General features: G+C 48.3%; 1 protein-coding gene across 1 annotated transcript; it reads left to right on the top strand.

Moving 5' to 3' along the window:
• The first annotated feature begins 888 nt into the window (after window positions 1–888).
• On the top strand, window positions 889–11973 carry LOC129323448 (DEP domain-containing protein 7-like). The gene is made up of 3 exons (XM_054969983.1): window positions 889–961; window positions 10801–11197; window positions 11856–11973. Exons 1-3 carry the CDS (start codon window positions 889–891, stop codon window positions 11971–11973), a joined length of 588 nt encoding a protein of 195 aa, XP_054825958.1.
• Window positions 11974–15815: the final 3842 nt, after the last annotated feature.

Genomic DNA, 15815 nt, shown 5'->3' with positions numbered 1-15815 from the left:
TTAATTTAGCCAGTTTGGTGTAGTGGTTAAGAATGGCAGGACTCTAATCTGGAGAACCGGGTTTGATTCTCCACTTCGTGGCTTGAAGACAGCTGAGTGACCTTGGGTCAGTCGCAGCTCTTCCAGCTGCGACTCTGTGACTGTGCACATGTGATCAAGTAAGCTGCTCATTTTCCAGGGCTATCCTGGGTGATAGTGTCTGTACTCTGGACAAGAGACTACTGTGAGGACAGAATATGGAGAAAGAGAATGGTTTTCGATTGGCAAAGGTGTGAGAGAAGGATGCATATTATCTTCCTACCTTTACTATTATACAAATTATTCTATGTAATCCACCTTGAGTCTCAGGAGAAAGGATAAATGAATGAATGAATTCTGAGTGGGTGTGTTTCCTGAGTTGAAAAAACTTCCAGATCCAGGTGACGTTTTTTGAGGAATTGTGAGCTTTCCCACTGCATACACTTTCCCTCATACATAAACTAAGGTATCTTTGGGGTCTACAATTCTTTTTCAGAATCGTTTTTTAGATCCATGGCTATTCTGATCCATCTCCGTCTCTACCTGACTCTTCCCTCTCCAGCCCTGGGATACAGGACAGGCCTCTTATACCTGTAACAGGTGTGCTGAAGAAGGAATTTCGCTAGAAACAGCTTCTTTCCGCGCTGAAATATTACAGACAAGATTCAACTGCGCTTTATGACATGTCACGGCCGCTCTTCGTCTTCGGCACGCGAAGGGCTCTGCAGGCGCCGCCTCCCAGCGAGTGAGGGCCAATCGGGGAGGTCGCCGCTTGCAGGCGCCGCCCGTTCCTCTAGCCCGGGAGCCGCCAGGAGGCAGCGGTGCTTCTGTAGTTCTCCGGGAAACGTTCGTGGAACGCGGCTGGTTGTTATGGCCTCTGTGAAGGAGAAGGCGGCAGCTTTGAATCTCTGTCCTCTCTACAGTCCAGCGAACAAGCCTCCAGGTAATGGTGGGGTCCGAGGAAGAGCATCTTGTCGGAGGGGACGGGACAGGATCCGGGAGGTGTGTTTGCAACGAGTGCGAGGAGCACTTGGCTTGTTGTGGAGAAGGGGCCGCGGAAGCAGATTGCCCAACCCATTTGCCTAATTTTCAGCCCATAGATATCTTCATAGAGGTGGTGGAGGAAAGTGCCGTCAAGTCATATCTTATTTATGGCTAGCCCTGCTGAGATTTTCAGGGCAAGAGAATAATGGAGATGGCTTGCCATTGCCTGCCTCTGCAACTCTGGCTGTCTTCAGAGTAGGGAGAAGAGGAAATTACAGCCGGAAAGGTTCGGGCTCAGCGTGTGGTATGCTCCCCTACTCCCTCTTGTTTTAACGGAGTTCTCCTGTATGGTCACTGTGGTGGAGCTCTGGGATCTGCTTTTCCCAATGTGTTTGTGTGACTGGGTCTTATTTTCCGCAGTTACTAATTGGGGGCGGGGGGAGAGAGAGAGACTTTCGCGCAGAAGTTTATCACGCTCAGGGTGGTTTAGATGGTCCTTCCTTGCACCCCGCCCCACTACGAAGTAGTTGGCTTGCATGCAGTTAATTTGGTTTTAATGAAAGGTATTATGGTTTTTGGTTTGGGATTTTTCTTTAGCCCACCATGACTACCTGGAGTATGTTTTATTGGTCCAAGGTTATGCAGAGAGCTTGGCTACAAGCAGGGATTTGAACCCCAGGTTTCCTTGGTCTTGTAACTGTTGCACAATGCTGTTTCTCCAGCTGAAAAGGCATTTGGCTGGCCACGGTTGGAAGCAGAATGCTGAGCTAGTGGAACCTTGAGTCTGATCCTGCAAGACTCCCCTTATCATCTCCTCCCCCGCTTCTGGATGATATTAGCTGTAGCCCTTTTGGAAAATCAGGCTGGCATATAAAGAGGGTTTGCTGTTGTTGAGGAGTGGTTAGGAGTAATTTTTCTGCCTCACCAATTCAGTTGACTTGGTACTTGTTTGTAAGGGTGCAGGGAAGTGTAAGTTTTGCTTCTAAGTATGTTAGCTGAGGTGGGCGTATGCTTCTGTTTTGGCCTCTATTAGCCTGATAAAGTTCCCTTTGTCTCTCCTTCTCCTATGTTTCTCCTATGTTTGATGTTTCCTGACACTGGGCAGGTTAACTTCTTACTTAATGTAGGACACTAGTTGGCTGCAACTCTTATTGACTTTCTTTCAGAGCTTGGTTGGAACCTCTTTAGTGCTGTTGTTCAAGGAAACAACCCTTTCACACTCTCCCTTGCTGGATGTCTACCTCTTTTTGGTATTGTGGTGTTTGTTCTCTGAAAAGTTTTCATTTTTTTTAGTTGTTCCTCCACTATACTTACACACCACAAGTTCTGTGTGTTACCATCTTCCTTTATGGAGTAGGTTGTAAATATTGCTGTTTAAATGAAATGTGCAAAGCTTCTCTTCTACACAATCCCTTGGGGAAGTCAATATGTATAAATGTGCAGGGACAGATGGTTTTTGAACCCTTTTAGTGGAGGTGATGTACTTTCTTCCCAGTTTGGGTTACCTATTGGGAATCTGCCTGAACTTGAAAGCTGTCATTGGAGTTTATTGGCATCAATGGTAAAAAGAGCTGTATTACTGCTAGTAACTCTTTTTTAAAAATCATATGTGTGGGAAGGAAAAGAACAACTTCACTGCAGGGTATGTGCATGTTTTGAATTAGGCGGCACAGTAAGTGCTATCTAAATTGGCCAAAGGGAACCTCTAACCCACCAAGTTACTACCCTTGTTTTGAATTGTATATGATTATCCCTTGAGTATAGTCTTACTTCTACTCATCTCATTAGTTCTGTGCTGTAGTCTTTATTACAAACAATTAAATGGGTGTTGTATGTGCTGGACATACATTCCAAAGGCACAAAATCATTTGCTTTTTTTTAAAAAACAAAACTGGTCATAATATGTGGATGGCTTTGCTATAGTTATTATAAGGTACAAATAGTAACTGCAACAAATGTTTTTAGAATATGCTGGTTTTTCTATTATTGGAATATGTCCCAAGAAAAGATATCTGGCCCCTGTGCTAAATATTGTATCTCTGTCTATTACATTTGTATCCTATTCTTCTTCTGGGGAACTCAGGGCACTGTCTCATCTCCTCTATTTTATCCTCACAACAACCCTGCAAGGTAGACTGGTTTCTGAGAGTGTGACTGGCCTAAAGTTACCCAGTCAGCTTTGTGACTGGATAGGAATTGGAATTTGGGTCTCCTTAGCCCTAGCTCAAGGTTCTGACCACCACACTAGTTTTTCTTTTCTTTTTCCTGCCTCCCCCCCCCCCAGTTAATACTAAGCAGAGAGATCATTGCAGAAACATCCAGACAATCTCTTGTAATATTTCTCAATGTGGTTAGCATTGTTTTCCCCTACTCCCCCACCGCAGGTCCTACCTGACCCTGCTTTAAAACTGGAGAGCTTGGGGTTGAGCTTGGTACATTTGCATGCAATTCATGTTCTGTCTTTTAATAACAGGTGGTTGTCCCCCCCACATCCTAATATGGGCTTTTTTCCTGCACGTATGCTGCAAGATGGATACAAAAAAGCTAGATGAAATATGATGTTTTAATCCATTTTATTGATTCTACACCTGTTCATATAATTTGTTAATGACTTAGTTTTAATCTATGGTAATGCATATGTATGTAATAAAAATGGTCAGCAAAATATAGTATTTACAGAAAGAAAGTTAGCCATTTGATCTAGGGATACTGAACACTAGATCAGTCTTCAGCTATCTGGAGTAACTTCAAAGTAGTGTTCTTTCTGAGGTTCTAGGGCATAAAACAGGGTTGACATACCTGTAACTTATGTTCATCGAGTTCTTCTGTGCTGACACACATGGGGACTGCGCAGGCGCAGGCCAGCCGCCGGAGAATTTTCCATAGCTTCTATAGCTCCGAAGGGGCCGTTTGTCGCGCGCCTCAGCGACCGTTTTCCCGCCCAAACGGTCACGTGCTCCTCCAGCGACCAACGGCCCCTTCCCTCAGTTCTCCTTGCCGCCGCTTAACCAATACACATAGCCACAACCTGCATAGACATCAATATTTGTTATAGCCCACACAGCATTGTGCATTGGAGTTCACAGCGGGGTAGGAGGGAGGGTTGTGTGTCAGCACAGAAGAACTCGATGAACATAAGTTACAGGTATGTCAACCCTGTTTTCATCTTCGTTCTTCTGTGCCTCCACACATGGGAGTGTACCAAGCTTCACACAATAAGGAAGGTGGGGTGAAGTCCAACACAATTTTATTGTATCACACAAGAACCATCAACAAGTGTAAACAACATATAACTATACACAAATATACATACAAAAATAACACCTATATACAATATACTCCCATATTTACACACTTGTATAAGGATATATTCAATAAATATATATAAGCATATATACATATAAAACATACAACTACAAAATTGTAGCATGATAGCGTAGCATCCCAGAACCCCTTAGGAAAAAAGGGAATGCAATACAGCCCTGGCCACAGCCACATCTCGCCCTGTATCCACATCTACAGCATAATGCCTGACAAAGGTGTCAGCCGTGGACCAGGTGGCTGCCCTACAGATGCTAGCCAACGGAACCCCCCGGAGGAGAGCCGAAGAGGCAGCCTGGGACCGCGTGGAATGGGCCCTAACCTGCAGCGGGCAACTCGCCCCAGCCAGGGAATAGGCCTTACTAATGGCCGTCACAATCCACCTGGACAGAGTCTGCGAGGAAGCCCTATTGCCCTTGTCCTTGGCCCCAAAACACACGAACAGGTGAGGACACTTTCTGAAGCCCTTTGTCCTGTCCAGATAGAAAGCTAGTGCCCTCTTCAAATCCAGAGTGTGCAGCGCCTTTTCCCCCTTGGAAGAGGGGTGAGGAAAGAATGCAGGAAGCGATATCTCCTGCGACAGATGAAAAGTGGACACTACCTTAGGTAGGAAGCCCAGGCAGGGACGCAATACCACCCTATTGGGATGGAATAAAAGGAAGGGGGGGTCAGACCGTAGCGCAGAGAGCTCACTGACCCTCCTGGCAGAGGTTATAGCCACTAGGAATGCCACCTTGTACGATAGCAGGTCCAAGGGGCAGGTCGCCAAAGGCTCGAAGGGAGGCAACATTAGCCGTGCCAGCACCAAAGACAGTGACCATTGTGGTACAGGAGGCGACACTGGTGGGTAGAGGTTGAACATTCCCTTAAGGAACTGGCGGGACTTTGGGTGGGAAAAAACCGTGCTACCATCAACACGAGAGTGGGTAGCAGAGATAGCTGCCAGGTGAACCTTGAGGGAGGTAACCCTTAATCCCTGGTCCCTCAGGAGGCACAAATAGTCAAAAATCAGACCTAGGGAGCTATCCGTAGGCACCACCCCTTTCTCACGTGCCCAGGTCTCAAACCTCCGCCACTTGGCCTCGTAAGAGCGCCGGGTAGATGGCTTGTGGGCATTCAAGAGGACCCGTTCCACCTGCGTTGAAAAATTCAATGAGGAGGGACGATCCGCCAAGCTGCCAGATGCAGCTTCCCGGGGTCGTGGTGAAGAATGTCCCCGTTCCTCAAAAGATCCTGCCAAGGGGGCAGCCTCACATAGGTCCGCTGAGATAGCTGCAGGAGCCTTGGGAACCAGACTTGCCTCGGCCAAAAAGGAGCCACTAAGATGCAGTCTGTCCTGTCCTCCTCTATTTTGCACAGGACCTTGGCTATCAAGGGGAAGGGCGGAAACATGTAATGCAATCCCTGGTTCCACGTAAACAGGAAGGCATCCCCAATAGAGAGCGGGTCGCTCCCTGCTCGGGAACAGAACGTCTGGGCTTTGGCGTTCGCCGCCGTAGCGAACACATCTATAACCGGGTGTCCCCACATCTGGAAGATCAGCCCACTGCACCCGTCGTTGAGCTCCCATTCGTGGTCTAACAACAGAACCCTGCTCAGGGCGTCCGCCCGAGCGTTGTCTGACCCAGCCACATGTATGGCTCGCAGAGTGACGCCATTCTTGACTGCCCACTGCCAGGTGAGCGTGGCTTCCCGGCAGAGAGTCATGGACGCTGTGCCCCCTTGCTGGTTCACGTAGTACATGGCAGTGGTGTTGTCTGTCTGTACCAACACGTGATGATTTCGCAGCAGAGCTGTAAGGGACACAAGCGCAAAACGAATGGCTCTTAGTTCCAAAACATTGATATGGAGCGCCTTTTCACCTTCAGTCCAGACGTCCTGGACACAGACATCCCCACAGTAAGCCCCCCATCCCAGCAGAGAGGCATCAGTGGTCACCGTGATGTCAGGATGTTGATAACCGAAAGGGAAACCTCCAAATAAATTGCCCTCAGACAACCACCAATCCAACGAGGACAGTATGCTCCTAGGAACGGAGAGCTTGAGGGACGGAGGGTGCTGAAAAGCATCATACCTTCGTACAAACCAGTTCTGGAGAGGCCGCAAATGCAGCCTGGCGAGGGGGATTACAGAAGTAGCAGCAGCCATATGGCCCAGCAAGCACTGGATAGTGCGTACCGGTTGAAAACGGTTCCTCTTAAACATGGACACCAGACCCTTTAGGGACCTAGCCCTCTCCTGGGGGAGCAGAGCCTTACCCTTCACAGAGTCCAGAAGTGCACCAATGTAGGAGACCGTACGACTGGGAACCAATTTAGATTTTTCTAGATTAACCACGAGGCCCAATCGGTCGCATGTGGTAAGCACCAGATCAAGGTCCTGGGCTAATCTGGGCTCAGACTCAGCCACGATGAGCCAGTCATCAAGGTACGGAAAAATTGAACAACCCTGCTCCCGAAGGAAGGAGACCACAGGAGCAACACACTTAGTGAACACCCGTGGGGCAGTGGACAGGCCAAAGGGGAGCACCTTGTATCGAAAAACCCTTTGCCGGTAGACAAAGCTCAGGTATTTCCTATGTTCCTCACGTATCCCCACGTGAAAATATGCGTCCTTCAAATCCAGGACCGCAAACCAGTCCCCCTTCCTGAGCAGGGCAAGCACAGTTGCCAACGTTACCATTTTAAATTTAGTCACCCTCAAATAGGCATTAAGGCCTCGCAAGTCCAGAATGGGACGCAACCCCCCGTCCTTTTTGGGGACTAGGAAGAACCTGGAGAAGAACCCCTTCACAGAGCCTTCATAGGGCACCTCCTCTATAGCTCCCTTGGCCAAGAGCGATGTTATTTCAGTGTCCAGCTCGGCCATAGTGTTATTGACAGCGGTCAGCGGTGAACAGCATCTCGGCAGTTCAATGAATTCCAGCCCGTACCCCTTCTCAACAATAGTTAAGACCCATGAGTCAGATGTTATTGACCCCCACTCCGAGAGGAATGGCCTCAGTCTGTCCGAGAAGTTCGGTGGTACGGCTGGGTTGACCCGTCAGTACTGCCTCCCAGGGCCCTGCTGCTCCTTCTGTTGGGACGGAGGCTGCGAGGAACGAGGTTTGAACGGCCTACGCCTCTTGGGCTGCTGCTGAGGAGGGTAGTGCCGCTGTTGATAAGCCGGGAACGGTTGGTAACTCGGCCGCTGCTGCTGGTACCTGCCCTGGTAGTGGTAAGGGCCGTACCTGGGAGTGTATCGTGGCTTGTAGGCGGGTTTGTCAGTGGGAGCTAGGCCCAAGGACCGTGCCGTCTGTCTGTCCTCCTTCTTTTTCTTTAAGGCCTCATCGGTGGACGCGGAGAATAGTGATTCCCCTTCGAAAGGAAGGCCTTCCACCCGGGACCTCACTTCCTGGGAAAGGGCCGTAGACCGCAGCCATGAATGGCGTCGGAGGACGATGGCGGAAGTCATCCCACGAGCTGCCGTGTCGGCCGCATGGCTCCCTGCATTTAGCTGTTGTTTCGACAGGCGGACAGCTTCTGTCTGCAGGAGCGACACCACTGCCTTCTGTTCAGGGGGGAGGATGCCAACATAGGATGCCAACTTTTCCCAGAGGTAGAGTTGGTACCCAGCCATAATCGTCTGGTAGTTGGCAATCCTCAGCCCTAGGGACGCGATGGAATACTGCCGTCTACCTAGGGCATCTAGCTTCCTCCCCTCCTTGTCAGGTGGCGCTGAGGGTGCTCCAGAGCGGCGAGACTGGAACTCCTCCGTGATGAGCGATGAAGGCGGAGGGTGCTTCAACAATGATGGCCAGGTGCCCTGTTTAATCTTATAAAGCTGCTCAATCCTCCTCGAGGTGGCAGGTTGGTCACAGGGCACCTTCCACACCTTCTCGACAATTTCCTCTATCCCCTCAAGCATAGGGAAGCCAACGGTTGCAGGATTGTCCGCATAGACCCTCCTGAGCAGCTTGTCCTTGGTTTGGGGAACAGCTGAGGAGATATCCATTTCTAAAGCTTGAGCCATCCGAGCCATCTGATCTGCGTAGATTCTCAAATCTTCATATGGAGAACTACTGCTCGGCGCCACGTTGTCGTCTGGCGAAGGTTCGGAACAGGACTCGGAACCGTAATCTCCGACACTGCCGACGTCCTCCCCTTCGGAACTGTGCGATTCCTCTCCCCGGGCCGGCGGAGGGAACCATGCCTGCCTAGAGGTCGAGGGCCTCGGTTCCGAGTATGCGAAACCAGGAGCCCCTTCCCACTGGCAATGGAAAGCGGGAGGCAGATCCGAAGCTTGACGATGACGGGAGGCCAACGAACGCACGGAACCGACACTCCCCTCCTCGGACCGACGGCGCTCACGACTGGAAGCAGCTGCTGGTGAGCGGTGACCAGAAGACGACCGATCCCGCCGACTCGGAGGCGGGCCTGGATCAGCTACTGGGGAAGGTGCCGATGGTACAACCTCGAACGCGCCCGGGTCCGGCACATCCTCCGGAACCGGAGAGCCCAGGTGAGGAGACGGTGTGCGGGGAATCAGGATGACCTCCTCCGTCGGAACCGAGCGTGGAGAGCGATGACGGTGCTTGGTCTTTTTCTTCTTTGCAGGTGGCTCTGAAGAAGATCTCGGTACCGACGTAGCTCTGGATGACGACGAGCGCGGCTTAGCCACCAGAATCGACCCAGCCGTCGGTTCCGACCGAGGGCTCGGAACCACGATCTTCGGTCCCGAGGCGGCAGCTCTCGGATCCGACGCGGTGGAAGAAGCGCTTCGGGGCGGCCGCGCCGAACCCCGCGCTGGAGAGGTTGTCTTCGACGCTGCGGCACTTGCGGGGCGTGCAGACCGAGCGGAGGACACAGAACCCGCCCTCGAGCGCCCTCCGACAGAGGGGCTTGGGCCAGCCTTGGGGGAGGGCAGCGGTGTTGCCGTTGACATGACCGCTTTCCAGAGGGAGGAATTCAGCCGGGCCTGCCGATCCTGACGGGCCTTATTCGTGAACCCCTGACAGATCTTGCAGGCGGTCACATTGTGGGTCTCCCCCAGACAAAAAAGGCACTGGTCGTGGCCATCGGTCTGTGCCATTTTAGTATGGCACTTCAGGCAACGCTTGAAGAGCGCCTTTGAGGCCATCTTCAGGGGCGCGCAAATAAGAGAGGTCAACCAGTCCGAGTCAGAAACCGTCCGTTAATTACCGTCCAAATCAGTATCCAAAAGCGAAGTCCGAAGTCCAAACCGATGTCCAAATAAACCAGAAGATCAATCACAAGCAATAAGCGCAGAGCAACGAAGCTAACGTTCTCTCCCAGCGGCGGCAAGAAGAGAACTGAGGGAAGGGGCCGTTGGTCGCTGGAGGAGCACGTGACCGTTTGGGCGGGAAAACGGTCGCTGAGGCGCGCGACAAACGGCCCCTTCGGAGCTATAGAAGCTATGGAAAATTCTCCGGCGGCTGGCCTGCGCCTGCGCAGTCCCCATGTGTGGAGGCACAGAAGAACGAAGATGAACTATCCTAATCCCCTGTGACAGTTGGTAAGAGGTGTAATGAGGTAGTACGGTGTTACAAGCAAGCTTAAGATTGATTCATTTGAAATGTGGTGCTGGAGGAGAGTTCTGGACAGCCAAAAAGACAAATAAGTGGGTACTAGATCAAATCAAGCCAGAATTCTCCCTAGAAGATATGAGGCTATAGTACTTTGATCACATCATGAGAAGACAAGATTCTCTGGAAAAGTCAATAATGCTAGGAAAAGTGGAAGTTAGTAGGAAAAGAGGAAGACCATAAAACGAGATGGCTAGACTCAATAAAAGAGGCAACATTCTTCAGTTTGCAGGATCTGAGCAAGTCTGTTAATGATAGGATGTTTTGCAGGTGTTTCCTTCATAGGGTCACCTTAGGTCGGAGGCGACTTGACGGCACATAACACATACATAACATACATATGCACTTTAGAAAGATTGCCAAAATTTAGCGGGGTGGGTTTGTTTAGGAAATCTCTCTAGAACTGTTACCAAGCCGCATCTAGTTTTCTAAAAAATATTTATTTAGTTTTTCAAATATAACAGTAACAAACAAAACATTAACAGTGAAACTTGGTTTGTACCTTTTTATACATCAATGTCAGTTATACCGTTATAACAATATGGTAAATAGCTGAGTTTTTTGCCTTATTCTAGATGGTGAGCAGTACATGAAAATAGTCTTTAGGTCTAAGTAGGTGTTTTGCACATTCATCTTTGGTTAAAAATTCTAGGATTGGGTACCAAAGCTCAATAAATTTCGACCTATATTCAGGCATTTCAGATTGTTTCATATCGTCAGTAAGCTTAGCCAAAATAAACTGGTCCCAAACTCTCAATAACCAATTTGAAATGGTAGGACTCCACCGTGCTGCAGCGATTGCTGATTTAGCTGCAGATAGCAAATGGGCGATCAAGATTTTTCTTATGTTTGGGAGCTGCATCTAGTAATTCTTCTTTTGCCTTGTTTGTTAGGTTTCAGTCTGGCACAAAGACCGTTTGGAGCAACATATGTCTGGAGCAGCATTATCAATGCCCTTGAGACCCAAGTGGAAGTGAAAAAGCGACATCAAAACCTGAAATGCTATAATGACTGCTTCATTGGCTCCGATGCTGTAGATGTTGTGTATGCCCACCTTCTCCAGAACAAATACTTTGGTGAGGTGGATATTTCTCGAACTAAAGTTGTGAGAGTCTGCCAAGCATTGATGGACTACAAGGTGTTTGAAGCAGTTTCTACTAGATTCTTTGGGAGAGAGAAACGGTCTGTGTTTGAAGATAGTAGCTGCTCCCTCTACCGGTTTTCAAGTACAGCAAGCCAAGTGAATAGCCCCTCTGAGAGAGAGTGTAGTAGCCATTTCGTTCATCCAAGGTTAGTACCAATGGAAGTGCTGAAGACTGAGAACCTGCATTTTTCTTGTTGCCCTGACTTACATGCAATCCAACTATGTTGATAATGTAATCTGGCCCTATGCACATTTACTCAGAAATGAATCCTACATATTCCTATAGTTGAATCTACACTGGCCAGTGAAATAAATGAAGCTGTTCTTTTCTAAATAGCATGGAAATGCCTAAATCCGACAGGACTGATTCTGTGCACTAGCTACAATCCGTGTGACAGTCTATTCAGCCTTCAAAAGAACATACACTGCTCTTTAGGTCTTCCTCAGTAGTTAATGTTCTCTTCTTGTGGCATTCCCACTGGTCTTTGCCTGGTGGCACCTGTGCGACTGTTGAGGGGTCCATGGGCCGCTTTGCACATGTGATCAAGTAAGCTGCTCATTTTCCAGGGCTATCCTGGGTGATAGTGTCTGTTTTTGGTAGGAAGAAGTACAACTTCCCCATTCTTTCTCAAAAGGTACTTTGGTTGACTGTCTGATTGGGGTGCATGGGCACAACCCTGAATCTGAATGGCAGTTCCCTGTCCTAGTAATCAGGCATGCAGCACCCCTTTGCATGAGGAGATCTAATCCAGCAAAACAGAAGCATGGGCAGAAGTGCTTTCTGTCCTCGTGTTACCTTTGCAGTTTGAGAGCAGGGGCAGCAATTGCCTCAGACGCCAGTCTTCCCTACAGCTGGAGCGGCATCCATCCAGCCATCCCTGTGGCTGTGGGCTCAGCCATCACAGCAAGCAGCAGTCCCTAGCGGCACCAGTGCCCAGCACATAATGAAGGGATGCCTGATTGAGTGCCACGATCATGTTGCTGCCGCTGCGCCCAGCCTGTCTTCCTCAGGTGGAGGGGGGGGAGGTGGCCTAGCCATACTGGGCAGTCTGGATCAGCGGGCTGGCTCTCTCTTCTTCCATCGCTCCCTCTTTCCCTCCTGCTTTTAAGGGTGTGAACTGCTAGATTGACAGGCTGGCTGACTAGCTTTCTCTCCCTTCTTTGCGAAGGCAGGGCCTGTGGCAGGCTGGCTTGATGGACAGGCTGGCTTGCCCTCCCTCCCTTCCTCAGCCAAGCCACATGGCTGGAGGAAAATGCGACCAGAACCTCAGCATCTGCGGAGTCTGTCCCTGCCACTTCATGAGCCCAAACTTTATCGGGAGCTGCCAGAATTTGACACTAGGACCTTCTGCATATAAGATACTAAGCCACAGTAACCCCCCAAAGTAAATGTGGGGAAGGCAAACAGATCAGTCTACTAGAATCCTTAACTGTTTAAAGTATTCTGGAGAGATGGCTTAGTGCTGCGATATACATCTCATAATGCTGATAAGGACTCCTTCCTTCTAGGTCAAAGCACGCCTATTTGTTAGCTGCAAATACAATTCTCAATTCTCAAATGAAACTCTGTTTGCGGAACAGGACTTTTATTGTGGAAAAAAACATCAGCGCTCCATAGTCAGGGCTTAATCATATGGGATAATTCTGTTTAAGGGGGCAGGGGGTTCCTCCACTTTTTCAGTGCATACTTACATGAGTGAAGTAAAGATTCTAGTTTGTCATGGACTGTGCATACAGAACCAGAGCATACAAGTATGGAATGCAAGGGTGTGATCTTGTGCATGTAGTATAATGCCTCAGACTAATGTTTCTTGCTGTTGATGTCATATCCGTTGTCATAAGTATATGACAACCTACTTTGGATGCATGATGAGTTGCAGTAGGCTGGATATAATTACTTTGCAATTTGTTGGATGCGATTTAGAGGAGCTCTGTATCTGAAAATGCCAAGTAGAATTCTGCACAATTAAAATGGGCCCTTGTTTCTTTTGGTAAATGGAGAAGTTGAAGAAAACATAGATGAATGTGCTTTCTAGACATGCCAACGACACATGGCTGAGCAGAAGAAATAAAATCTATTAGAATTTTGCTGAATGACATACAAAATGGGAACGAATAAAAACTGATGAGTTCATTTCTAGTGTAAATTCTGATTTCTAATGGTATCTTTGTTATTATTATTGATTTAAAAATAGATCACAAGATTCCTCTTTTTGCACATCGAGGGTGAAGGAATAATGAAGGCATCTTTCTTTTGGGGCAACTCAGGGTGAATTAAGGATAACTAAAAATCTATAATTTTTCCTGGAAGAGGCATATTTACAACCTGAATTGCTGCCTAGTGATTCTGAGATTGTCCTGCCCTCCTTCATTAGTGAAAATGGAGACCACTGCATATTGACTCTCTCTCTGAATTGGAGTAATAAGTCTGTCTTCATAGAAAACAAAAATGCCTTTAGACTCTTTCAGTGCTTCTCTGCCTCTCAAAGAACAAATTCCCTCTTCAGTACAGCCCATGTGCTAGTGTTGAGGCTGTTGCCATAAATAATGAGAATTTATATTGGTTTGACATAGGGTTGCCAGCTTCACCCTGGGAAATACCTGGAGATTTGGGAGCGGTACCTCTTGTGGAGGGGGGATTAGGGGAGGGATTTCACCTGGAATCTATGGTGTATCATAGAGTCTGCCTTCTGAAGCTGTCATTTTCTCCAGAGGCACTGATCTCTGTAGGTTGGAGATCAGTTGTAATTCTGGAGAACTGCAGGCCCCACCTGGAGGTTGGCAGTGCTAGTTTGACAGAAGGAAAATGTAACCAGAACCTCAGCATCTCTGGAAAAGTCAATAATGCTAGGAAAAGTGGAAGGCAGTAGGAAAAGAGGAAGACCTAGAATGAGATGGCTTGACTCAATAAAAGGAGCCACATACTCCAGTTTGCAGGATCTGAGCAAGTCTGTTAATGATAGGACAGTTTGGAAATCTTTTATTCATCGGGACGCCATAGGTCAGAGGCGACTTGATGGCACGTAATACAACACACACGTGTGTAACCCATGCCATTTCCTCGTGAACATTTTATTTCTATTAAAAATCTAGTGGAGCCTAGGGAGCAAAAAGACACAGAGAATGGGTAATTTGTAAAGTTGCTCCTATATTACCAACTTCCTGCTGCCTGCTTTCCCAGAGTCAGTCTGACCTGCATACATTTGCCAGGTCTTTTTACCCTCTCAGTAGGAGGCAGGGGGATGCAGCACTTACCTTGGCCGATTCCAGATGGCCAGAAATTGCGGTTTTTCTGTGGAAATAATCGCTTACCGGCCACGCGTTCGCTTTCGTCTCCATCCGCTTTGTCTCGCAGCGTGCCGTGCCGTCCCGCTTCCGGATGTTCTCACGGCCAACTGAGGTACCCGGGATTGGTTGTTTCCTCCCCGTCACAGTTGACATCGGGGGGCCTTCATTGGTTCGCATTTCGGTTTTTTAAAAAAAAATTTTTTTACGTGTTTTGCGCAAACGCGCAGGTATGCGAATATGCAGCGTCGACTTTTGTGCACTTTTCTGCGTTTGTGCATTTGTGCACATTTGCGCAGTTCAATGTGCGCAAACATGCGACTGCGCAAATGGCGCCCGGTTTTTTTAAAAAAATTAAGGGAATATTGTTGCCGGCCGGCCGGCAAAGGAAGGAGGGAAAGGGGAGGGCCTCTCCGTGGCGACGAAGCGTCCAGAAGTGTGCAAACCCGCAATACCGCATTCACACCGTCCGCTTATAGAGCGCAACCGAGCGCCATGGACCGCAGGTAAGCCAGGATGGGAAATTGCGGGTTTTTACGAGTAAGGTCGCTGAAAAAGCGAAAGCACTCGGTCTATTTGTGCCCATCTGGAATTGGCCCTTCTCAGTGCTGTTGAGAGGCTCCTCACATACACGTGGCCCCACACCAGCATGATGACATTACTTCTAGAAAATGACATCATCATGCAAGGCTGGGGAGTGCAGGCATGTTTCGCAGTGGGCCAATTTGAGCCTCAAACGGGAGTTGGCAATATAGGGCACCGAAGATCCTGTCTTCACAAATATTGCTATGTTCATGGTGATTGTGACACTAGTAGTTTCAAAGTTGCCAGGTTTATGATAAATGGTTGCTTCTTTGAACTGTCATATTTTGAGTGTTTTCTTTGTAAAGCAATTTCATGATTACTTGCAAAGCCATGAGTGCTGTCATTTTTTACTTGAACCCCTCCCTCCAATTGGAAAAGATAATTTAAGAGAGGGATCTATGTTGCCAGGGTTTTCTGGGTTACACATGCTTAAGCTACAGCAGAAACATTAGTTTTTCTGCTGCTAAAGTTGCCAGATATTCCAGGGAACAGGAATAAACAAGCTTAAGCCTGCAGTGAATCTATGCTGCAGAGTTTAATTTAAGCCTGGTCTCATGTTTGAAATCTGTTTGCAACATCAGGACTGCTCAAACAGTAATAAAGAGGACCTTGCCTTTTTCTCCCACGGATCTCAGAATAAAAGAAAAACTTCCAGGTGTGACTTATATAACATAAGGTTGAAATACAGTATTTCAAACTGTATAAGTAAAACACTGTATTTTCAAGCAAACACAGACTGACTGGATCTTGAATCTGTTAAAAAGACTCCCTCTGTGTAATGCTGTGCTCAGATATGTCAATCAGGATGATGCTGTCTGGCAGGAGCATTAGACAGACACTTTCAGTTGGAAGCATGGCCTGCCTATCAGGCACATCATACCTGCTAGCTGCCCT

Source organism: Eublepharis macularius, chromosome 2 (assembly GCF_028583425.1).
Source record: "Eublepharis macularius isolate TG4126 chromosome 2, MPM_Emac_v1.0, whole genome shotgun sequence".
Classification (NCBI taxonomy): Eukaryota; Metazoa; Chordata; class Lepidosauria; order Squamata; family Eublepharidae; genus Eublepharis; species Eublepharis macularius.
Note: the sequence above shows the minus strand (reverse complement) of the source record. Positions and strands in the feature narration are given on the sequence as shown.

Coding starts and splice junctions, on each gene's coding strand:
- LOC129323448 (XM_054969983.1), top strand. CDS start 889: ATGGCCTCTGTGAAGGAGAAGGCGGCAGCTTTGAATCTCTGTCCTCTC. Junction 962..10,800: donor TCCAGCGAACAAGCCTCCAG/GTAATGGTGGGG, acceptor CTTGTTTGTTAG/GTTTCAGTCTGGCACAAAGA. Junction 11,198..11,855: donor AGCCATTTCGTTCATCCAAG/GTTAGTACCAAT, acceptor TTACCTTTGCAG/TTTGAGAGCAGGGGCAGCAA.